The sequence below is a fragment of the Brachyhypopomus gauderio genome, chromosome 15 (assembly GCF_052324685.1).
Source record: "Brachyhypopomus gauderio isolate BG-103 chromosome 15, BGAUD_0.2, whole genome shotgun sequence".
Taxonomy (NCBI): Eukaryota; Metazoa; Chordata; class Actinopteri; order Gymnotiformes; family Hypopomidae; genus Brachyhypopomus; species Brachyhypopomus gauderio.
In genome coordinates this window covers 4,981,747-5,005,262 of record NC_135225.1, presented here as the reverse complement: position 1 = coordinate 5,005,262, position 23,516 = coordinate 4,981,747, and the positions used below count along the sequence as shown (strand labels likewise).

Here is a 23,516-nt window from a genome sequence, read left to right as displayed (position 1 = left end):
TCAGGTGGGAATGACGCCGAGCTCCAGGTAATAACCTAGTTGAGCCCCTTAACTGACGACGGATCGGTTCCTCTTAGCCAAATTCTAATCTCATGAAATGTTAAGGAAATTAAGCTGATCTCAGATCAGAGGAAACCCCTATGCAGGGTATTTCACTTCTCTGCCGCAGGTTTAGCTCCGCCCTTCACGCCCGTCATTGGCTGACTTTGAAAATATTCACTTTCAGCTATTGTCATTGGACAGATTTATAAATAGCCTAACTGATTTCTTAAAGCAATTTCTCCAGAAGTTGTGAAAAAGGAGTATTCTGTAGCACCCAAGAGACGTACAGGGTATCCAGTGAGAACCACAGTGGAGGAAAATCTTTATTGCCCGTCGCTGTCGTCTTTTAAATGTAGGTGCCGTTACTTCACAAGTGCATGCTGTTTGATCTCCAGTGATGTGTTTACCTTACAGAACATCAGAACACCAAACAGAGAATTTTCTGTTTGACGTGCGTATGATTTCTAAGCTCTAAGTGCACATTACTATATAGCACTATTTGTGTAATATATATCTTATATATTAATATTCCGGTGCCAGTCTGTCACGTAGCGGTGGCAAAAAGTAAAACTTTTCTTAATCTAAAAGTAGTATTTGAAGAAACGCCGACTGTTTATTCTGTTTGTTTCTTATTGTTTTTTACTCTAAAAATGTTCTTTCGTTCTTAAGTGTACATTTTTAAATTATATAATTATGTAATATTTGTAATATGCGTAGTGCGTCCATACAGCGTGCTTCATGAAAGGCTTTCGTTATGTATGAATTGAATATGTTTTATTATAACATAAGAGAAGCGGCACCATAATGAACTGACGCCTATTCTAAGTTTACACGAGTTTCTCGCCTTCAGCGCGTGCGGTCGGTGTCCTTCACAGTGGCTCCGGTTCGTGTTCAGAGAAGATGCCGGTCGTTGTCGCAGTCCTGTCAGATTCTACGGGATGCATGACAGATTGCTTAAGATGAAAACAAACTGCACATGAAAATGTAACTTCATTTTTCAAAAACAGGTAGATCTGTGGTTAGACATTAAGACACCAGTCGTGAAATTATTACTATTTTGGGGGTTTCTTCAGGAGACAGTTACCTACATTAAAATGTCCCAGAACTTGTGAGGCAAAGCCAGACAGTAATGCACTTGTGAATGTTAAAAATAGCCTGTAAAAGTAACACTTATAACACTATATACATAGTCAATTCATAGTCTCTAAAATATGCAACTTCTAGGACCTTTGGATAGAGTACGTGGGGACATTTCAGATACTTGAGCCTTGCATGGTCTGCAGCTGCAGGGAGAAGGATCATAAATGTCTCCTGTGGACGTCTAGCATGTCAAAACCGGAGACTGGCTGGACATCTTTCCCTTATAGTTATGTCAGCTTTGAAGTTGCATCAAATTCCACCTGGTTAGACAAGTTTCCTCAATCATTTCTTCCAGTTATTCCTGGTCAGACCTCTTTCTTCAGTGAGATGCGTACATATTGTCCCTGTTTATTCATGAACACACCATGGCAATACCTCTCCTCCCCGGGCCATAATAAATCAGAGTAACGCCAGTATTTGTCCCTGACGATCATTCAGGGACAATTCATCAGAATCATCACTGCATAGAACATAAAATATCACGCATTTTCCATTTACCATTTCTTTTAGGCTGACTGATTCCCACATTCTCACTCAATATGCCTTAGTTGCTGTGTAGTGTTTCCATAGTCAGTCCATGCTAATATTAAGCACCTTTCATTGTTCCTCTATTGACTTCGATTGATGCTAGTATACCTCTGCAGTAATGGGGTTGTTGGGATACACGTGTCCTGCTTCAGTGGGTTCATGTACATGTGTCAATGTGTCGTATGATTTTTATTTAGTAAATGGAGGACACGTTCATCACATTGATCCCGCAGCTGGTTGTTTTCATGACGTAGTAAAGTGAATGGGGACTATCACAGTCAACTGTATTAATAAAGGTGGCGTCTTCATAAATTTTGCCAGCGTGTAAAGCCTGCACGTTGACTCTGAAGGCATCAGTGATGGCGTCTCTGTTCTCCCTCTTGCCATTTCTCTTCATTCGTTCCCTGCATGAACAATTCACAATTGGTCCATCTGCAGTGCTGGACTTTCATTATAGTGTTTACAGACCATTTTACTGTTTAAATTCAGCATTGCTTGTCTGTGTATTACAATGTCATGGAGATCATATTGCATTCAGCATGACCATATTTATGTGTTTAAGGGGCGTGTACTGTCATTTTCAAGTGTTTTTGATTGCTGTAGTTACTTCATGGCTCTATTCATATGGGCTGACAGGACAGGAGAGTTAGGGGAGCTAACCTAAATGACCATTACTGAACTCCTAATCTAGTCAGTGTGATTTTTGTTCTTATACATCTATTATTGACTGATCACTGAACAACCTCACACTGCTCATTTCTACAAACCTCTACTAACCTTGAAACACTACCACAAGTACATGACTCCAGTGCTCTAAGACATTTCAAGACATTCTGGGAATCTTTGTCACATATGGATTTTACTGTCTGAGACGTCTGTCCCATGTGCAGTGAGATTGGCTTTACTCTCAAGTCTTAATTTGGACCCGGTCTTTCACCTGTCCTCAACCTCAGATTTATGTTCCGGTCCTGTAACTGGAACGTTGACCAGGTAATTGCCTCTTAAAGTGAAACCTTTCTGATGACTCAAGCCCAGCCGTAGGAAATACTTGTAGTTTCCTGTAGTGTTTTGTTCAGCTTTTCTCACAGATGAGACTAAAGTTACATCCAGCAAACTGGGGGTGGGGGGGGGTAGTTCTTCTTATGTATAGTACATACTTCAGTGCAAAGTACTGTATAACATGCTTTTGTCTTTGATGCAATTGGGCTACTACATTTTCAGAGAATCATTTGTTTGACTGTATTGTACGGTGTGATCTAACTAGTGTTGGCAAATCTATGTAGGCTAAAATTCACCATCAGTAGTAGTAACGTGGTAGGAAAAAAATTCAGATGAATGAATAGATGCTTTTCTAAAGTGATAATGGTTATTGCTTGTGACACATCATTTAAGGAATTCAAATTTATTGCCTAATGTATGCTTCACATTGGCAGAATCTATTTAATAATAATCTATTTATGAAGAATTTCTTGCTACAACTGCATGTTGTAGAAAGTTGGACTGTATTTATATCTAGAAAACAATTAAGCAACACTGATGTTGGACATCCTAAGCACATACTGAATTGAAGGTCATAATGCCCAGAGACATGAAATAGACCAATGATTGATTTAATTTTATCTGAGTAATATTGACAAAAACAACATATAGAAGTATACTTACCTTTCTTCTGGTTATGAACAAATTCTTCTCAACTCACTTCGATGTGAATGAAGAATCCTTTTGGGATTTCAGTGGACGGCTACCTCACATAAAGAACCCCCCAGTTCCCACAAGTCTATAAATTGTCACACCTGTGCAGGTGTCACACCTGTGCACTAACGTGATGTGTGGTTTCAGCAGGTGACCATGGCTGTGTGGATGATGGCGCTTGTTCTGGGTGCAGTGGGTGAGTCCTGGTCTCAGCGCTCAGAGCCCATGTTCACAGCTGTCACTCAGGACATCCTCCCCCCTGACTACGAAAACAACCCAACCCAGCTTAACTATGGCATGGCCGTCACCGATGTGGATGGTGATGGTGATTTTGAGATAATTGTTGCTGGGTAAGTATTTAGTTATATATCTGCAATGATTGCATAAGTGATTCACAGATATGCGGTTATGTACATATTTAGACGTTCTGAAATGTCATAAAGCAATGCTCAAATTGCTCAACTACAGTCTAAGATATTCACAGTCAATGTAATCTTCTGCACCAACTGTGTACAGCACACATTGAATGACAATACAGCTGTAAAATCTCGAAATGCAAAAATATGCTTTGGGTCTATTTTTGATGCTTGTCATACATAGTCCTACATAGAGGGTTTCTAGCTAATTGTTGCTATATCAAATAATCTAGACTCAATATCAAAAGACCATATTAACACCCTCCGAATCCCTTACCCCCATTTTTACCACCCACACCACATCCACCCCCTATCTTTACATTTACATTTACATTTATGGCATTTGGCAGACGCCCTTATCCAGAGCGACTTACATTTTTATCTCATTTTTATACAAGTGAGCAATTGAGGGTTAAGGGCCTTGCTCAGGGGCACCTCAGTCATGGCCTCAGGTCTGGGGATCGAACCCACGACCCTCCGGTCACAAGACCAGTTCACATTAGCACCTCCCACACCCTGTACCCACATTAGCACCACCCACACCACACCCCCCTGTAACGTGGCTCGCGCCACGGAGCGAGAGGACGGACACAAGTGCTGAGAAGAGCGAGATTTATTCAGGGGAATACCGTAATCATCATCCGAAAGCCAGGCAGGGTCGATAGCAGGAGGGCAGTCCGTAAAACAGGCAAAGACAGGCATCACAAGACAGGGGGCACGGAAAACAGGAGAAACACGAAACGGTCAGGCACAGAGAACAGCGGTGGGATAAACACGATCACAAATGAATTCAAAATACCGGACACAGGACAAGGGAGACTCAGGGGCTTTTATACACAGAACTAAACTAGGGACAGGTGATGACAATGACACAGGGGCGTGGTAACAAACGAGGGATTCATAAAACTAACGAGCAGGGCGGGACAAACGGGCAAGAACACAGACACGAGGGAACCCAGAGTGACAGCTAGGAGAGGGGGCGTAGCCGCACGTGACAGAACCCCCCCTCAAAGCGTGCCACTCCGGGGCACGCAAGGGCAGACAGGACAGGGAACCAGACTAGGACAAGACAGGGAACCACGGAACACGGCGAGGGACAGGGACAGCAGACACGGGACGGACCGGAGGAACAGACCAGGGGAAAGCAGGGCACGGAGACCGGGGCACGGCAGGGACAGGGGGACCAGAGACGGGCCAGGAGCTGGGCTGGGGCATGGCGGTACACGGGGCACATGGAGACCGGACAGGGCAAGGAGCAGGGCCGGACAGTACAGGACCGGGGACAGACACGGGAGTGGGGCCAGGGGACAAGGCGGAGGCAAACACAGAGGCAAAGACACCATGAACAACGGAGACAGGCACAGGCACAAGGTGGGTGACAACTTGGGGAACAGACATGGGGACAGGGACAGAGACGACACCACAGGGAACAGACACGGGAACAGGAACACAGACCTTGACAGACACAACCACGGGGACAGGGACCAAAACAAAACCAGGGATGGGACCAGGGAGCAAGGGGAACACGGGCAACGGAACATAGGAGGCAAAGGGCGGAGCAGGGGGAACACCAAGTCCATGCCCAACAGGGGGCAGCACAGTCTCTGGGGCGACAGGTGCGGCCGGGCGGCAGGCAGCGGGAACAGGAGCCGGCAGACAGGCAGCGGGAACTGGAGCCGGCAGACAGGCAGCGGGGACAGGCAGGGTCCGCTGGCGGGCAGCGGGGACAGGCAGGGTCCGCTGGCGGGCAGCGGGGACAGGCAGGGTCCGCTGGCGGGCAGCGGGGACAGGCAGGGTCCGCTGGCGGGCAGCGGGAACGGGAGCCGGCGTGGACGACCTCTCCAGGGTCGCGGGGACAGGAACCGGCGTGGACGACCTCTCCAGGGTCGCGGGGACAGGAACCGGCGTGGACGACCTCTCCAGGGTCGCGGGGACAGGAACCGGCGTGGACTGCTGACGGGCAGCGGGGACAGGAACCGGCGTGGACAACCCCTCCAGGGTCGCGGGGACAGGAACCGGCGTGGACTGCTGACGGGCAGCGGGGACAGGAACCGGCGTGGACGACCCCTCCAGGGTCGCGGGGACAGGAACCGGCGTGGACTGCTGACGGGCAGCGGGGACAGGAACCGGCGTGGACGACCCCTCCAGGGTCGCGGGGACAGGAACCGGCGTGGATGAGACGTCCTCGGGGGGTGGAACCACCGGGCTGACGTCCTCAGGGGGCGGAACCACCGGGCTGACGTCCTCAGGGGGCGGAACCACCGGGCTGACGTCCTCAGGGGGCGGAACCACCGGGCTGACGTCCTCAGGGGGCGGAACCACCGGGCTGACGTCCTCAGGGGGCGGAACCACCGGGCTGACGTCCTCAGGGGGCGGAACCACCGGGCTGACGTCCTCAGGGGGCGGAACCACCGGGCTGACGTCCTCAGGGGGCGGAACCACCGGGCTGACGTCCTCAGGGGGCGGAACCACCGGGCTGACGTCCTCAGGGGGCGGAACCACCGGGCTGACGTCCTCAGGGGGCGGAACCACCGGGCTGACGTCCTCGGGGGGCGGAACCACCGGGCTGACGTCCTCGGGGGGCGGAACCACCGGGCTGACGTCATCGGGGGGCGTGACCGCCATACTGACGTCATCGGGGGGCGTGACCGCCACACTGACGTCATCGGGGGGCGGGACCGCCACACTGACGTCATCGGGGGGCGGGACCGCCACACTGACGTCATCGGGGGGCGGGACCGCCACACTGACGTCATCGGGGGGCGGGACCGCCACACTGACGTCATCGGGGGGCGGGACCGCCACACTGACGTCATCGGGGGGCGGGACCGCCATACTGACGTGGCTCGTACTCCCCCCCAAAAAATACTTGGGGTTGTCATGTGGAGTAGCCGGCAGGGTCAGAGGCGGTGGGTCCTCCTCCTCAGGGTCCTGGGTGAGCCTGGCAGAACACACAGACACACAAGCTCCTCGGTTGCTCTCTCTGCTGCGGCTCCGCCTCCCTTGAGGCGCCGGGAGCTCACGGTGGTCAGAGAGAGTCAACCGAGGGTTAAGCGAAAACTTGTCTGTGCGCTCAGACCGTCTGCCCGCTGCTCGCACGACAGGAGGTTTTTCCCTGTCGTGTTCGCAAAACCGGGCAGACACACAGCGCTCAGATGGAGTCTCGTCGCGAAAGCCAGTAGAAAGAGACTGCGCTTTCTTTGGTCGGCGACGAGACTTCCTTGTACCCGCAGCGCCAGGGGTATTCCTGTCTCTAGTTTGTTCGCACTGAAATACCGGAGAGTCGAACCGGATTAAACCAGCCGACATCCATTCACAGTGTTTGAACTCACCAGAGTCTCGCTCTCTCGCTGTGTCCTTGATGGGTCCGGTATTATGTAACGTGGCTCGCGCCACGGAGCGAGAGGACGGACACAAGTGCTGAGAAGAGCGAGATTTATTCAGGGGAATACCGTAATCATCATCCGAAAGCCAGGCAGGGTCGATAGCAGGAGGGCAGTCCGTAAAACAGGCAAAGACAGGCATCACAAGACAGGGGGCACGGAAAACAGGAGAAACACGAAACGGTCAGGCACAGAGAACAGCGGTGGGATAAACACGATCACAAATGAATTCAAAATACCGGACACAGGACAAGGGAGACTCAGGGGCTTTTATACACAGAACTAAACTAGGGACAGGTGATGACAATGACACAGGGGCGTGGTAACAAACGAGGGATTCATAAAACTAACGAGCAGGGCGGGACAAACGGGCAAGAACACAGACACGAGGGAACCCAGAGTGACAGCTAGGAGAGGGGGCGTAGCCGCACGTGACACCCCCCATGCCCATGTTCTAATACCATCTACAGAATATCCTAACACGGTCTGGTCCCCTTCTCAGCAGTGACTCTCCAGTGTGACAGCCTTGTCTTCTTGTATGGGCATACTGTTCAGATAAATTTAAATGTGTATTTATTTCATTATATACATGTTTTTGGATTAATTTTATAATCATACTTGGGTAATATTGAGATCATTCTGCAATATTATGTTCACTTAGTATACAAACGTAATATACGGTACATTTATTTTCTCATTTGCCAGACGGTATTGTTTGTGACAAGAAATATATTCGAGTTTTTAATTATTATTTATCAGAACTTGAACTTTTGGTATTATTCAAATGAAAACTGGTCACTTTCCTTAATAAGAAACTGAATATCAGCCTTAAATGTCTCTATGTGTTCTGTGCACTGTGGGCTAAGACTAATGAACAATATTTTGCAAAATAATTATTCAAACTTTTTATTTATTAGGTACAAAGAGAACAAATACACATTTAGGTTATATTAACTTATCTATTATGAAAAAAGAGTGTGAATAGAAGCTGTATGTTCTGAGTAGTGTGAAGTAACTGACGCAGAGTGGTTGTGTCCTATGGCATGCAGTGCTTTTCTACTGGGGTACAATGAGCGTCACGTGTAAAATCCCACCCAGCTGTGAGTGTGCAGTGTAGGCTACGTAATCTGTGGAAAGCATTCAAAAACCAATCAAACAGAACAAATGCACAAAAACAACAGGAGTTTGTTTTTCGGTCCTGACAAAATATGCATGCACAGATGTTAGCCGCAAAACAATAAAACAAATGAATAAATAAATAAAAGATCTATTTGGTTTTTGATCCATAAAATAGATATTTTACATCTGTCTTTAATTACATTTCATTTGAATTACTATTACATGTAAATTTAATATACCTGCCAGGAGTTTAGTTTAGTCCAAACTCCGATTTCAGATTTACAGAGATTATGGGGAGAAATGTATATTGTAATTTGGAGTTTAGTGGATCTGTTGATGAAAATGGAGGTAATTGGATATTTCTGTCTTCATTTGGTGTCTAGCATGCTCACAGTGGGGGTAACAGAACCCTGAGGCTTTAGCTGTTCTCACGAGGCACCGTGGGTTCAGGACAAGGCCACAGGAAACCCCATCATTATTGTTTATGAGGTTTGCTTTGAGAGTTTGGTATGATTAAATAGCAGTGGAAGGCAATTTTTGATTGCACAGTGATCCATTGTGGTGTTGTCAGGGAAACTGCAGCTGGTTATTATGGGACCTTGGTTTTAAAAGCCTGCTGTACTGACAGGGAGAAGGCTGGAGGTGCACCTGCATCTTCCAGTTGTCAGGTGAATGCAAATTAAGTTAGAGACACTGTTAATGTTTGTAAGTACACTATGTAGTACCACAATAAAACAGCGTATATAGGCCTACAACTACTTTACTTAGGATGTTTGTGTGATCATTAATAGAAACATTATGAATATAATAATGAATAACGTTTCCACCCCCGCAGGTACAATGGGCCAAACTTGGTGCTGAAGTATGATAAGGCAGATCAAAAGTTAAAGAACATTGCAGTAGACAAACGCAGCTCCCCGTTCTACGCGCTCAGAGATCGGCAGGGCAACGCAATCGGAGTCACGGCATGCGACATAGATGGTGATGGCACCGAAGAAATCTACATTCTCAACACCAATAACGCTTTCTCAGGTATTTCTCAGGCTCTCATTTATAAATCTAAAGGCAAGGATAGAAATAAAAAATAATGCACAAGGTTTGATTTGCACTGTACTTCAAGATAAATGTCTTTATCCGTGTCTCGATATACTCTTCCCTCGATCAGGTCGAGCAACTTACACCGATAAGCTCTTCAAGTTTCGCAACGGACGCTTTGAGGACCTCCTGACTGATGAGATAAATGAACACAGAGACGTTGCCAATCGCATGGCGGGTCGATCAGTAGCTTGTGTGGACCGAAAGGTAAATGGTGCCTCACCTGATACCTCTGATTGACCCTCTCAGATGGCCAGTTATTCTCCCTTGCTGATCAGCTTCCGTGGAAACCAGGAAAGCTCTTAGCAGGAGCAGCAGACGAGAAAAACTTTAGATTTTAGCTCCACCGAATGCTGCTTGAATGGATACTTAAAAAAAAAAAACTAAACCTTATTTCTCATTTAAGACTCTCTGATTGAGAACACAGCTGGTGTGTAGGAGCCCATTGTGTATATCGCTGTGAAACTGACTTGGGAAATGGCCAGGTGCTAGGTTGTTTACCTCTGAGAGAGTGCAAATTCTGCATATTGTTTGGTGACATTTTACACTCCATTACTGTCTTCATGTTTCACCCACAGGAGCTCGCTGGCTTCATGTGCTATAACTCACGTGTCCTCTGAGTCACGCCTCTGCTAGCAAATCGCCCTGACTGGACCTTTGCAGAGCACCATGTTTGTCCATGACAGTGCATCACATTGCACGATAATTAGAAAAGGACTTTTAATATGTTTTAGGACACATTCAGAGAGACAGATACTGCCCTAATTTACATCTGTGCAGGTACATTATCAGAACTGCACATGCCAGCTTCTGCTGGTCCATATAATCTACAGCTAATCACAGGACATTTGATAGATTGCTTATCATATAAATGATCTGCATGATAGCCAGAATACAATAGGCTGAACAGCACATTGCTGCTCCCCAACTGTTCTGCACTGCAGTCAGCAGTGAACGATGTCCACTTATCCTGTGGAGCAGCAGGCGAGGGATTGAAATAGATTTTTTTGACTGCAGCTTCATTTGACTGGGCAATAAGAAGACGCTGTTTCACAGCCCTGCACATGAGATTTAGTACCGTGGGAAAATGGTGTTAAAGTGAAACTAAACATAAATGTGTTCAGTCTACGCACACGCACACACACACACACACACACACATACACACACACACACACACACACACACAAATACTGTATAATTTGTTAGCAGCATAGACTGGCCAAAGACTCTCTGGGAAATTTTAATTAACTTCTAATGAATTTGTGGAGACCTTTAATCTCATTTGATTTTAATCTCAAGTTTTCTTAGAAGTTACAGTGGTGGAAGGTCAGGGACTCAACTGTCAAGGATTGAGATATTATGTCCTAAATCTTGTAGGGGTCTTGATCTGTTTATCCATAGATTCATATCACCCTGAGGGACAGCTAATATTCAAATGCTTTTTTTAAATATTGGGTTCCCCTTGAAAATGAAGTGCAGCCATTTGTCACTTAAAGGTGGACAGGGAGATGTATTGACCTGCTCCTTGGACAGGAAATAGATTGGTCCTCAGTCACTCCACCCTGCATGGCCTGGTAATTACCCCCGCACTTATGACTGCCTCTGGATCCCTTCCCAAAAGCAGCAGGACACATTACAGCAAAGTATTCGCATTTAAATTGCAGACTGATTGCTTTTTTAGGCTTAATGGCAATGTAATAAAGTACAGAGGTGAAAAGTACACGTTCCTTTCTTGGCCTCTGGGAGATGGAGAGAACCCTTCAGACCACTGGACTGCATCACTTAAGGAACTCGGTCACAAATGTGGTTATGGTACACTTTAGCACGACAGTGTGGAGGGGAATCGTCTCCCACTCTATCTAGCTCCATTTTCTCTTCTTAGGTGATATATGAAAAACAAAAGAAAATACAAGAAAGACGGCTATGTGGAAATGAAATCTATAGGTCTGTAGTATATAGAACGCATAACATTTTCTTTTAACCCACTTCCCTTTGCCGTTTTCTCGACCTGAGTTGACGTTGTGGCGAGTGCGGGGAGTAGTTTAATGTTTTGACATTTACATTCTCATGCCCCATTAGGGCTGTATGGGGGCAGGTAGTGGTATTTATATACTTGTGCATATATTTATTTCTTTCATCATTTCCCTGGTGTGGAGACGCAGGGATTGTGGAAGCCTTTGTTGAAATTGTGTGTGTAAGTTCATTTAGGTTGCTCCTTCACTGAGTTCCTGCCCATAGGGACTCTGATAATGGGGTGTGAAATTAATATCCACGGGGTGGGTGCTGGAGAGACCAGGGAAAGGACAGGGAGGGGGTCCCAAAACTAAAAGAGCTGAAGACAGTGGAATCCAGGGAGATGGTAGTTAGCGTCTGGAGATACATATGAACCTGCTGAGCTTGATAATAGCATGTGTTCTGTTTTTTGGAACAGAAATCTCTTAAGACGGTATATGCACAGTAAATAATCTTTGGAAAAGCTCTTGTGCTGAATTCATATATTCTGCATTCTGGTCTGTACAGATCAGCTTCCTCATCGTCTCTGCATGTGGTTGTTCGTCACAGGGAACGGGACGCTACGCCATCTACATCGCCAACTACGCCAGTGGCACCGTCGGCCCACACGCCCTGATCGAAATGGACGAGAGTGCCAGCGACCTGTCTAAAGGGGTCATCGCCCTGAGCAACGTGGCCGAGCAGGCCGGGGTTAATAAATTTACAGGTCTGCGTGTGTGTACGTGTATACGTGTGTGTGTGTGTGTGTGTGTGTGTGTGTGTGTGTGTGTGTGTGTGTGTGCATGTGGAGGCGAGGGTCATTAATTACTGGAAATCCTCTACAAGCAGTTAGCTGAAGGCACACTGAGCTTTTCCCCCTGCCGCTGATTTACACCAGAACCCAGCGCTCATATCAAGCCCGAGTCGCTGAGTTATGGCCAGTGTTTATCGGTTAAAGCAGCCCGAACAGCAGGATGTCCGGGAGGCAGCGGTGCTGCAGGTGAGCGCCTTCGTTTGGCTCACTCAGCGCTTTTCCCGTCCTGAAAGTCACGGGGAGGCTGGAGGACGACGGCGCCGTACGTCACACCGGACTTGTTCAATGGGCCAAACATTCCATTCATCATTGTAGACTGTGAAGTGGGCTTTGGTCTCCTGTCCTGGTGAGTTTCAGTGCGAGCACACTTGTGAAAGGCACTGAGGCAAAGAGAACAAGAGTGGTGCTAAAACAAGGTCATGGAGGTTATAGCCCTGCAAGTCCCAGCAGAGGAACAGTGGGCGATTTGGACAGGGTCATAGTTCAAGTGCCCTTTTTTTTGTTGAGTGAGAATACAAATATTCGCTTGTGATTTGCAGAGGTGCAGACTGCAAATTCTTTGCAAAAAAAGCACTTAGCACAGCATCATATGAGCAGGTGATTACAAATTATCTTTGTCTTGTTTCAGAAGAATCATTAAGAAAGGTACAGCTCACACTAAACTAAGAGTAATCTAGGCGTACACAACCTCCACCCAGCCTCTGTGCTGCTGTAGCACTGCAGACAGGGCGGTGCAGGCCCGGCTCTCGTGGTGCTGGCTAACCTCGTGTGCTCGTGCTCTCTGTAATGTGATTGTGGGCCTGCAGTATCGGTGTCAGCAGAAACAGCGGCGTGCCTGCGCAGGTAAATGAGGCGTAAAGACAGTGGTCTGTGCACGGCGTACGCTGATGGCCTCCGCTCTGTGCTGTAGGGGGACGCGGGGTCGTGGTGGGGCCCATCCTCAGCAAAACCCTCCCCGACATCTTCTGCGACAACGAGTACAGCGCCAACTTCCTGTTCCGCAACAACGGGGACGGGACGTTCACAGATGTGGCGTCGCAGGCCGGTGAGCAGTGATGGCGGTCAGAGGAAGAGTCCTTCCTCCTCCTCACCCGTATGCGTGCCGACACGTCTCCAACATAAAGCCTGCATTCTCATACGTGCGCGAGCTGTCGGCATATTTCTAAAGGGCGGTGCATGCTTCTTCTAGGGGTTGAGGACCCAATGCAGCATGGACGCGGTGTAGCACTCGCAGACTTCAATCGGGACGGCAGGACGGACATCGTGTACGGCAACTGGAATGGGCCCCATAGGCTGTTCTTGCAGCTAAACAATAACCGTAAACAAAGATTCAAGGTGGGTTTGTTGACGTCTGTATCGGTTGTCATTTGCCTTAACAATGATATATAAGCTATTATTCTGAAGGTCTTTTTACTTATTCTGTTATTTGCGGTAAGTTCAAAGTTGATGCTGTTCTAGCCATCCCTGAGGGCTAAATTTATTGCTAAGGCTCCAGGAGTAGTTCAAATAGCAAAGCTGCTTTAGGTTACATGTAGTTACTCTTTGGTTTGATTGGGTCGTGGTGCTCTAAGGTTCAGTGATGTTGCAGTATCAAAGCCTGTCTTGCAAGTTGCTGTGATTCTTGATAATAACTTTGTGTCTCTTGGGTAAAAGCCAACAGAACTCTTGACTCTTGACTCTTATCTGGAAAGTTGTGGTAGCGTAACATTTACCTTGCAGCGACATACAATGTTTTGACTGCTGATGTACTTTTGACAAGATTAAAGATTAAATCTTCTAACCCAGAGATTTAATCTCTACTCAGTGTCAGTTTATTTCCTCATGTGTACTAATTGATGTCCGATTGATATAAAGTTCTTGCCTATTCACCAAATCTTCTCAGCACACGCTGACAGACGCTCTTGCAGCTCTGGTCTTCCTCTTCCTCTTTGTGTCCTTCATCCCACTGAGCAGTGAGCGGTTCACCATAGCAAACGCTCCAGGGATCTACTGATGCTCTGCTTCCTTTTATGGTCCTTACTGATTACTTGGTAGATTGGTCCAGAGCTGATGAGACATAAGCTGGGGGGGAAAGTGCTGATGTGTGTGTGAGGGTCTCTCCCCATGCACACACACAGTTGGCATGGAAGCTTTGACTATGACCACAGTGCAATTACCGATCCAATCACAGGCACGCCTGATTACATCTGACTCATTCAATATTCAAATACGGTAGACTGTAATTAAAGACATGTAGGGTTAGTTTTGCAAATATATATTAAACTTGGCCCCTAGGGTCCATTAAACAGACGTATGTTCAATTATACTAAGTTCCTCTTGTTACATTTTTAGTGCAGGATCAGGCTTGATCTATGTCTGAAAGACTTAGAAGCCTATTTCAGAAATGTGATAGAATCTACTTAGTCGTGTGGTAAATGATGCTATTTGCAGACACTTCCATTCTTGCATGCTGCATATCTGTATGTGGTCAGATGCTTCCACTGTAGCAGTGCTCCATGGCAGTATATTTAAGGGAGGTTATTAAACTAAACAGACAGCATAATCATCCTGGAAAAAAATCTAAAGCAACCACTGTCAGGACAGGATTTGAGTTAATGCCAGAATCAATGGCCACTGTTGTAGTGCATGAAGATCATAGCTCAAGCTACTTGAAAAAAAATTAATAATTGAAAACACAGTGCTCATAGTTAACTTGCCAATTCATTTTTAAATACCTAAGTCATAAACCTCTGTGAACTGTGGAACTGTATGGTCTGTGTAAAGCCAGTGTGATTTTTAAAAAGTGTTTTGTCACTGGGAGTCTTTTTGGGGGGAGGGGGTAGACAGATAACTGTGAGTGGAGAGGCTTTATGTGTGTCAGGGGCTGAGTTAATGTCCTGTGGGAGCACTTGTTCACACTGTTGGCTCCCCTGAACTCTGTCATTTGTAATTAAGATGTTCTAGCGCTTTGTTAAAATGCTAATTAAAGCTGAACTCCCACGTTCCACTTAGATATGGGTTTATTTGGCCAGTGCGTGCCAACGTCTCACATTCAACACAGCTTTTGACTGAGCTCAGGAATATATTTGGTGCACAAAGCTTGTTTTAAGGGATGCTAATTCCAGATAGCACATAATAAATCACAGAATCATCGAAAGATGTATGACAGTTTAATACTCTAGGCGGTGTTTGGGAGTGTGAGGACCAGATGCTAGGATGCTAGGACGGGTTCACTTCTAGTTCCCTCTCGTCCTTTCCCTCTCCTTGTGAGACCGTGAGACTTGTCCAAAGCTGTCCAACGTCTCTCCTTCACCTGGGCGGGACAAAGTCACTCCGTGGGACTCCTTGAGCAGACTTTATGAGCCTTATAATTAAAATGAGGGGTAAATACCTGGGCAACTGCAGGGCTGCACTATAACTCTTCCTGGACTTATTGCTGTGCTACTGATGCGTGGCGATATCAGTTACTACCTCGTGCTCTCACTTCCTGACTCGGCTGGATCTTTGGGCCCGATGATTTATCGGCATCTTTGCCCCTTGTGTCACACACGCACTTAGTGATGACATCACACATCAGTTATTTACTTATCCGGCTGCACTAGAGTCGTAGCGGTGCATGTATTATATATTTTGTTGCCCTTTTCCCCCCCCTACAGTTGTCAAAGATTTGATGAACTGCCTTTCCCCATATCTGCTGTAGCCTAATTCTTACTCCTTTCATGCTGAACTGATACAAGCGTGATAAAGTTGAACTTTGCAGACTGCGATGTGCTGATATCCTTGTGTGCCTGTTTCAGGACATCGCCACGCAGAAGTTCTCTATGCCGTCTCCTGTACGGACGGTCGTCGTCGCAGACTTCGACAATGACAATGAGCTGGAAGTTTTTTTCAACAACATCGCGTACAGAGGCAAATCGGCCAACAGACTATTTAGGTAAACTGAGGTTATCCAGATGCCATAAGGAGCACATATCTATCCAGCAGCATATCTGATCAACCGACACCACAGCAAGCTCAGCCAAACTATTATATAACAGAAGAAACATCTATGGCAGGAAATGGAGGCATTCTGCCTTGCTATGGGTTTATGGGCAAAGCCACAGGCCTGTCAGCCAAAAAGCGTTCAGGCCAGAGCCAGTGCTGACCCGCCGGGCCGCCCGTGAGGAATCCCCCATGCCCAGGCTCCAGGCCTGCAGCCTCGTCTCGGCTCGGTACTCGACCTAGTCTGGACTGGACCAGAGAACTTTTGTTTCTCACATGCCTAGAGAGGCTCTGTTGACTGACCTTCCTTAGCTTACATAGACCTTCCCTAGACCTTCCTTAGCTTCCATAGACCTTCCTTAGCCTCCATAGACCTTCCCTAGCTTCCCTAGGCCTTCCTTAGCTCCTCTAGACCTTCCCTAGCTTCCTTAGACCTTCCCTAGCTCCTAAACCACTGACTTGATTTAATTACAGAAAAAAGCTGTCTGGCATACTGTCAGACTGACAATTCAGCATGAATCAGCATAGGTCTGTAAAGGAATACACCCAGTGAGACTAGTTGTGCAACCAAAAACTTTAAGTAAGGGTAGAATTTAATGTGCATCATGGGGGGTGGGGGGTGTATGACAGCTGTGGCTTTGTGGTGGGGGGGGGGGGGCAGGGCAGGGCATGTAATTACTTAGCACTCTTGCAGGGTGTCTCGGCGAGAACATGGAGACCCCCACATAGAGGAGTTGAACGTTGGGGAGGCATCGGAACCTGAGGGCAGGGGAACAGGTATAACCCCCCCCCCCCCCACCCCCCTGCACACACCTCCGACTGCTGCCTTCATGATTACATTTTGCTAAGTACTACTGAAGATTTTTTTTCTTTTTTTACACTACCTCATTATTTGGTTTCTCCTGGGCTCTTAGAGATGTTTAGTAACATTAACATAAATTTAGAGAGGATTGGTGTAAGATATAAGATGTTCAGTGTACAGTATAGATTCATCTATGAGCATCTATCCCAGCACAGATGCATGTCATCCCTTTACCACTGGGTGGCGACAGAGATCCACTGTGGTGTGGTACAACCCTTCAGGTCATAGCCATGCAGTGTGACTGTAGTTGGGCTAAGCAGTTAATCAGCAGCAAGTGAATCATCACAATTTAGTGTCAGGTCATTGTGTTAATTTAAGGTTCGAATGAAAGATTTCTTCATTAATTAGGCTATGATGAATCTCAGTGTATCGGCATGAATGATTGATCTTACATCTCCCATCATTTCTGTCTGTGTATTTTAAACAGGGGAACTACCTGCCATAAAACTGTAAAATATTCATTTACATGAATAATTCAGGCCACATAGTACATTACTGCCCTTCTGATTTAGCATGTTAAGAATGTCAAAAATGAAGAAATGCACAGAGACCTGTGTCATCTGTGTCTGCCCCGGCTGTTTTGTCATATATCTTGCAGGAGCTGCCGTGACTGACTTGGATGGTGATGGCCAGCTGGATCTGCTGGTGACGCATGGGGAGAGTGCAGCCCAACCCATCTCAGTGTACCGCGTCAGCCAGGTGAGGACCGCCGAACGGCTGCAGCTCTGGGGATGGTGGTGGTGGTGATGGTGGTGGTGATGGGGTTGTTGGTGGTGGTGGTGGTGGTGGTGGTGATGGTGGTGGTGATGGTGGTGGGGTGATGGTGGTGGTGGGGTGATGGTGGTGGTGGGGTGATGGGGTTGGTGGTGGTGGTGGTGATGGTGGTGGGGTGATGGTGGTGATGGTGGTGGGGTGATGGTGGTGGGGTGATGGTGGTGGTGGGGTGATGGGGTTGGTGGTGGTGGTGGTGGTGGTGGGGTGATGGGGTTGGTGGTGGGGTGATGGTGGTGGTGGTGGTGGTGGGGTGATGGTGGTGATGGTGATGGTGGTGGTGGTGATGGTGGTGGTGGGGTGATGGGGTTGGTGGTGGTGGTGGTGGTGGTGGGGTGATGGTGGTGGTGGGGTGATGGGGTTGGTGGTGGTGGTGGACTCGGGGGTTCAAAAGCATTTTTTCACTTCACATCATTATTTCTTGCAGCTCATGCAGATTATGCTGATTTTTCTAAGCCAGATTAGGTATTATTAGTTAAATCGTTGTTGGTCAGATAAAGCTAGCATGTCCAGCTAAAGTGTATTTATGTAGTTAAAGTGTATTTAGGTAGTTAACGTGTATTTAGGTAGTTAACGTGTATTTAGGTAGTTAGGATGTGAATTGGATTATTGTCCTTGATGTCTGCCCTTCTCATGCTGTTGCCGTCTCTTTCCAGGGTGCGTCTAACAGATGGCTACGTGTTATTCCACGCACCCAGTTCGGCGCTTTTGCACGGGGGGCCAAAGTGGTGGTTTACACTAAAAGAAATGGTGTTCACACACGTATTATCGACGGGGGCTCTGGATACCTGTGTGAGATGGAACCAGTAGCACACTTCGGGCTGGGTCAGTGTTGTATGCTTAAACCATCTGGTTTATAAATTCCTGGCTTACAAACATCCTCTACAGTTTCTGTTTCCCAATAGTGTTGAATCCCAATGGCTGAGATTCAAAGAATTGAAAATCAAAATGTTTTGGCTTAATTTAGAAAGAAAAAGCTGCCTTCATATTTTAGTGAGTCTATTTTAGTTTTACTGCTTCGAAAGGAAATTCATGTCGCATGAAAAAACTTGCTTAAAGAAAACGTACGAAACAGAGATAATACGCTATTCTAATACTAATTAACACAAATCATGAGGCTCTTGGCAAAATATGTCTAACAGCTATGCGGTTAGTCATGGCAACCCTTGCTCTCATGTAGCAGATGTAAGGGTCAGCCCCCCCAAGGGAAGCGAGCATGCTCTATGCTGATTCTCACTCTGATGCAACCCTTGCTGGGTGGGGGGTCCGTTTGGGTCACGCGTGCTCACGGAGGGGTAACCCAAGCTGCTCTGCGGGGGCGGGGGCGCTCCGAGAGCCTCCCCAGGCTGAAGGTCAGTGGCGGTGCGGACGGGCGGGGCACAGGTGCCGTGGCCGGCCTTACGTGCTCCCTCCGCTCGGGTTGCTTACACACGCGGCTCGTCTGGGAGCTGTGTGGGAGATTTGTGGCAGTGCTGCGTGGCTGGCTGAGAGCCCCAGCACAAATCCCCAAAACGCTCTCCATCCACGGACACACACACACCCTACGGACCTGCAAGTATGCGCGTACGTGTCCACGGGTACAGCCAGATATGTACACGTATGCCAGAATGCTTATGGACAGAGTTAAAGTCAATGGTAATTCACTCCAAGAGACCTCAGAAATGGACTGCTAATCCACGTTCTTGGACAAGCAAGAATGCTTGATTGTTAGCTACAACACACAGGAAATGTCAGTTTTACATACTTCCTCTGTTCTCTGAATGTTCTCTGTGGAATCATCTTCTCTGACTCATCACTGATTTCTGAGCTCCCTTTCCCAGACAAAAGCTGAAGGAACTAAATGTATCGTGTGCATATGTGTAAATGTGTATTATCATCTATGATCATTTATCATCTATGGTCATGGGCAGGTTAGTCCTCCTGGCCCCCAGTGTCCTCCCTAGCTGATAAAGGTGAAATGTCGTCCCTCCCGAGGGCCACCTGTCCAGGCACGCTGAAACCTGGCGGCAGGCCCAGCGGATCTGTTTACCTAAGAAACGTTGCTTTAATTAAAGCCTCAAAGCCTCTCTCCACGCCTGACTAACGAGAGGAATGGTGGGGGAACCGTCTGCAGCCGGCAGGTCCGCCGAGCTCCCCTCCCCCACCGCCGTCTTTCTCATCTCGGGCCCTTTGAAGTTCTGCATCCCTCTTCTGCTGGGTTTGTTTCTTTTGGACGGTCTCTGCGCCGCGTGATGCCAAGGTCTCAGACGTTGCCATGCCAACTGCCGCACCAGCTATCCAACCACTGTTGGGGGGCATTGGCAGCCATGTCTTGCCAGACAGAAACAGTCTAGGAGGCGTGCGGAGAGAATGGACCGTGACATGCAGGAATACGGCAAACCGTTTCAGAAATCTACTCCACGGTTGGATGACTACATCTCATTCCTGCGGATGAGTCATGGTGGACACGTGTTCGTCTCTAACGTGCAGCACGACGGCCCCCGATCTCACCTGGTGGCCGAGCGCCTCTGCAGAATGACGACTTGGCATCACATGCTATGCCAGTAACGCTCAGACCCGGGATTCTCTTTCGTACGCTGCTACTCATGAGAGACCTTCTCTCAATGTATCAGGTGAGGCTGAAGCAGCATCTGAGACAAGTTCAGGCCTCGGCGTGCTCACGGTGCCGTGCTCACGGTGCCGTGCTCACGGTGCCGTGTACAGCCTGCTGCTGAACACATTCTTGCGCATTTGTTAAGAGCCTGCAGCCCTGGTGCCAAACCCCAGCCCGCTCCGACCTGGCTTCTGCCGGTGAACTTCTTGGGAGGCCTTTTCTCCTGAGTGGAATTTTTTTTTTTTTCCACCGAGAGCCGTGCGTGAAGAGAAGAAATCATTCATTGTGTCTCCTGGCCCTGAGGGGAAGTTACAAAGGCAGACTGTTCTCAAAGTGCTGAGAAGCTTTTTTAATTTTTTCTTCATCCTCGGTGTGTACTTTACCTACAGGGAAAGATGTGGGCACCAATGTGGAGGTCTACTGGCCCGACGGACGTTCTGTGGCTCGGCCGCTGGAGCTCAGTGACATGAACACGGTCATGGAGATCCACTATCCAAAAACTGAGGAAGAAGCAACACCAGCAGTGGAGATTGAGGTGAAGGCAATCGATATTCTCTCACTCAGTCTGCCCTCAAGGTCAAACACCAGGCACACATGGTGCTAAAGTACAAAATAACATGTCAGAACAGCACTTAACAAGAGCTTTTATTCTCCCACAGTGTGGACATGGATTTATTGTTAACGAACATGGCCGCTGCTCTGGTAAGACTGAAACTTCCGTAACAATCATTGTTCTGCCACTGTCTTGTTACCCTCCGACACACTGTGGTATCAGGTGCATGATCAGTAAACACTTTTCTGAATCTTCTGGCCCTGTTGTCCAATTCCTTATTCTGCTGCGTCCCCAGACCAGGACGAGTGTACACAGTTCCCCTCCGTCTGTCCCCCCGAGCGTCCAGTGTGCATCAACACCTACGGGCGTTTTAAGTGCCGCGCAAACAAGAGATGTAACCAGGGGTTTGAGCCCAATGATGAAGGCACGGCCTGTGTGGGTGAGTAAAGGCCTGGACTCCCGGGGTGACGGGGCAGCTGTACCCAGAAAGCAAAAGAAAACTCCCAGCTGTCATGTTGCTTTCAGCTTTCATAACCTGCATTGCTTTTTGGACCAAGTCACCAGCACATTTATGTCCAAATAATCACTTCCCATGACTCTCCCAAAATGTGCATGTCCGCTCCTGCCTCATGGTTGTTTTGAGCATTCCCTGTCCTCTCCCTGTCCTGTGGTTTTTCTCACGTTTTCAGATATTCTGGATTAAACCACAGTGAATAAACTGCACCAGATTAAAACCACAGTGACATCAGTGTTGCTGGCTTTCCTCTTTTCTCTGTGCTTTCTGTTTGCAGCCCAAGTAGCGTACTTCGAGGAAAACAGGTCGTCTGCCTTCAAACTGTGGGCCTCTCACCTGTGGCCGCTGTCTCTAACCGCGCTGGCCGTGCTTGCTGCCTGTCTGCGGGCCTGATTGGCCGGCTGCCTTCCCGCCCTCTCCGACTCGCTCTGTCGCGCTCCCCCTCCCACGTGCCGGGAGCCCACTGTACGGTGAACTCTCTCTGGACTCCTCACACCCACAGTGGCTCCCGCCGTGTCTTATTTTCAGCCTCCATCCCTCACAAACCTGTAGTGTAGACGCTGAGCATGCCTGCCGCAAGCTACAGGACATCCGTATTTAAAAGAAAAAAAAGAAATGAAGAATCGCCCGTGCCAGGCCAAGAAACTTCAGATGCGAGAAGTTCCTCCAAGGCTTTGCATGGAGGGGGAAGACGACCTCTTGCCAACTGTGGAGCAGACAGTTCCTCAGTTGCCCTCAGTCACATGACATATCCTTTTATGAGAAGGCCTGGGTACAGTCAATTTCACAATGATGATACGCAAATATGCCCAAACCCACATGTCATTCTTGAGCAATACGCTTCAGGTTGTTCTCAGTTTGATATGAAATAAAATGGATCAATAACTATTCTATGGGTGATCGTATAGACACGTCTCCAGTGGTGGCTCTATCAAAACCATGTGCACATCCATGTTGGTGTGCCAACTCCATTAAATAGAAACTGGAATCATGTTATTTGCCCTTGTAAATCATCTGCTTTATTTTATTGAACCGGCTGAATTGGACACCTTTTCTTTTAATACGTCACTTCTCACAGACTTATTGTGCTTGTAAAGTGTCTCCAGGCCCTAAGAGCAGAGACAGAGTGTGGAGGACTCAGAAGGAACCTACAAACATGCTGCCCTTGAACAGTGTGTGTGTGTGTGTGTGTGTGTGTGTGTGTGTGTGTGTGTGTGTGTGTGTGTGTGTGTGTGTGTGTGTGTGTGTGTGTGTGTGTGTAGAAAGTGGTCATGGCCATGGTGCTGCTCTAGTATGCTTATCACATGCTGGCTGTGCCCAGAATTCAGGGGATACGGCTTCTTCAGCCTCAGAATGGGAAGCGTTGAGAAAGTGTTGAAGAAGAGAACCGTGTGTCCAGTGTTTGCCCTCCGCCAAGGTTGCTGTCCTTAACACCGATATGAGTGTTATTTCCACTCCGTCCAAACTCAGCTCTGACCTGTACTCAATACACAACAAAATCACTGCTATCAGCTAAAGTCGAGGTGAGCATCTTCACTGTCATCAGTCACTACAGTTTGTTAGGAGTGTATCACCTCAGATATTCCTCTACATGTATCCTAAATGCCAGTGTAGGAGAGACGTAATGTTCAAACACAGGATGCAGTAAATCATGTAACCTGTGAAGAAATCTGATTACTAATATAGTAGTCAAGCCAACTCAAAACTATATTGCTCAGATTACAGCTTTTTAATTCTGTCAAATCCAAGTTGAATCAGTTTTAAGATCAATATAGGATCAACACTGGCAGCCCACTTGAGCCTTTATGGGGACAATATTGCCGCAGTATGGAAACATGTATGTTCTCAGAAGAAACATTAGGATTTTATATTTTATTATTTATTTATACTTAACATATGTGTCACAGATATCTCTTGTGGCCCTGCTGTCTCATGAAATGTATATACATATATATATATATATATATATATATATATATATATATATATATATATATATATATATATATATATATACAGTATAAATTCTACCAGTCCTCT

At 47.3% G+C, this 23,516-nt stretch overlaps 1 protein-coding gene across 4 annotated transcripts; it reads left to right on the top strand.

The window, feature by feature from the left end:
• The first annotated feature begins 256 nt into the window (after nt 1-256).
• crtac1b (cartilage acidic protein 1b) lies at nt 257-23,384 on the top strand. 4 transcript variants are annotated; one of them, XM_076975440.1, is made up of 15 exons: nt 257-394; nt 3,553-3,752; nt 9,156-9,352; nt 9,486-9,622; nt 11,980-12,136; nt 13,134-13,268; nt 13,413-13,558; nt 16,000-16,136; nt 16,878-16,960; nt 17,644-17,744; nt 18,473-18,641; nt 20,799-20,944; nt 21,069-21,111; nt 21,258-21,401; nt 21,754-23,384. In XM_076975440.1, the coding sequence occupies exons 2-15, from the start codon at nt 3,559-3,561 to the stop codon at nt 21,867-21,869; spliced, it is 1,905 nt and encodes a 634-aa protein (XP_076831555.1). In that variant the 5' UTR covers nt 257-394; nt 3,553-3,558; the 3' UTR covers nt 21,870-23,384. The 4 variants fall into 4 exon arrangements, with proteins under 4 accessions (XP_076831555.1, XP_076831554.1, XP_076831553.1 ...); XM_076975439.1 differs by having other exon boundaries at nt 267-394; nt 3,550-3,752; XM_076975438.1 differs by lacking the exon at nt 257-394 and adding an exon at nt 2,157-2,700 and having other exon boundaries at nt 3,550-3,752.
• The last annotated feature ends 132 nt before the right edge of the window (nt 23,385-23,516 follow it).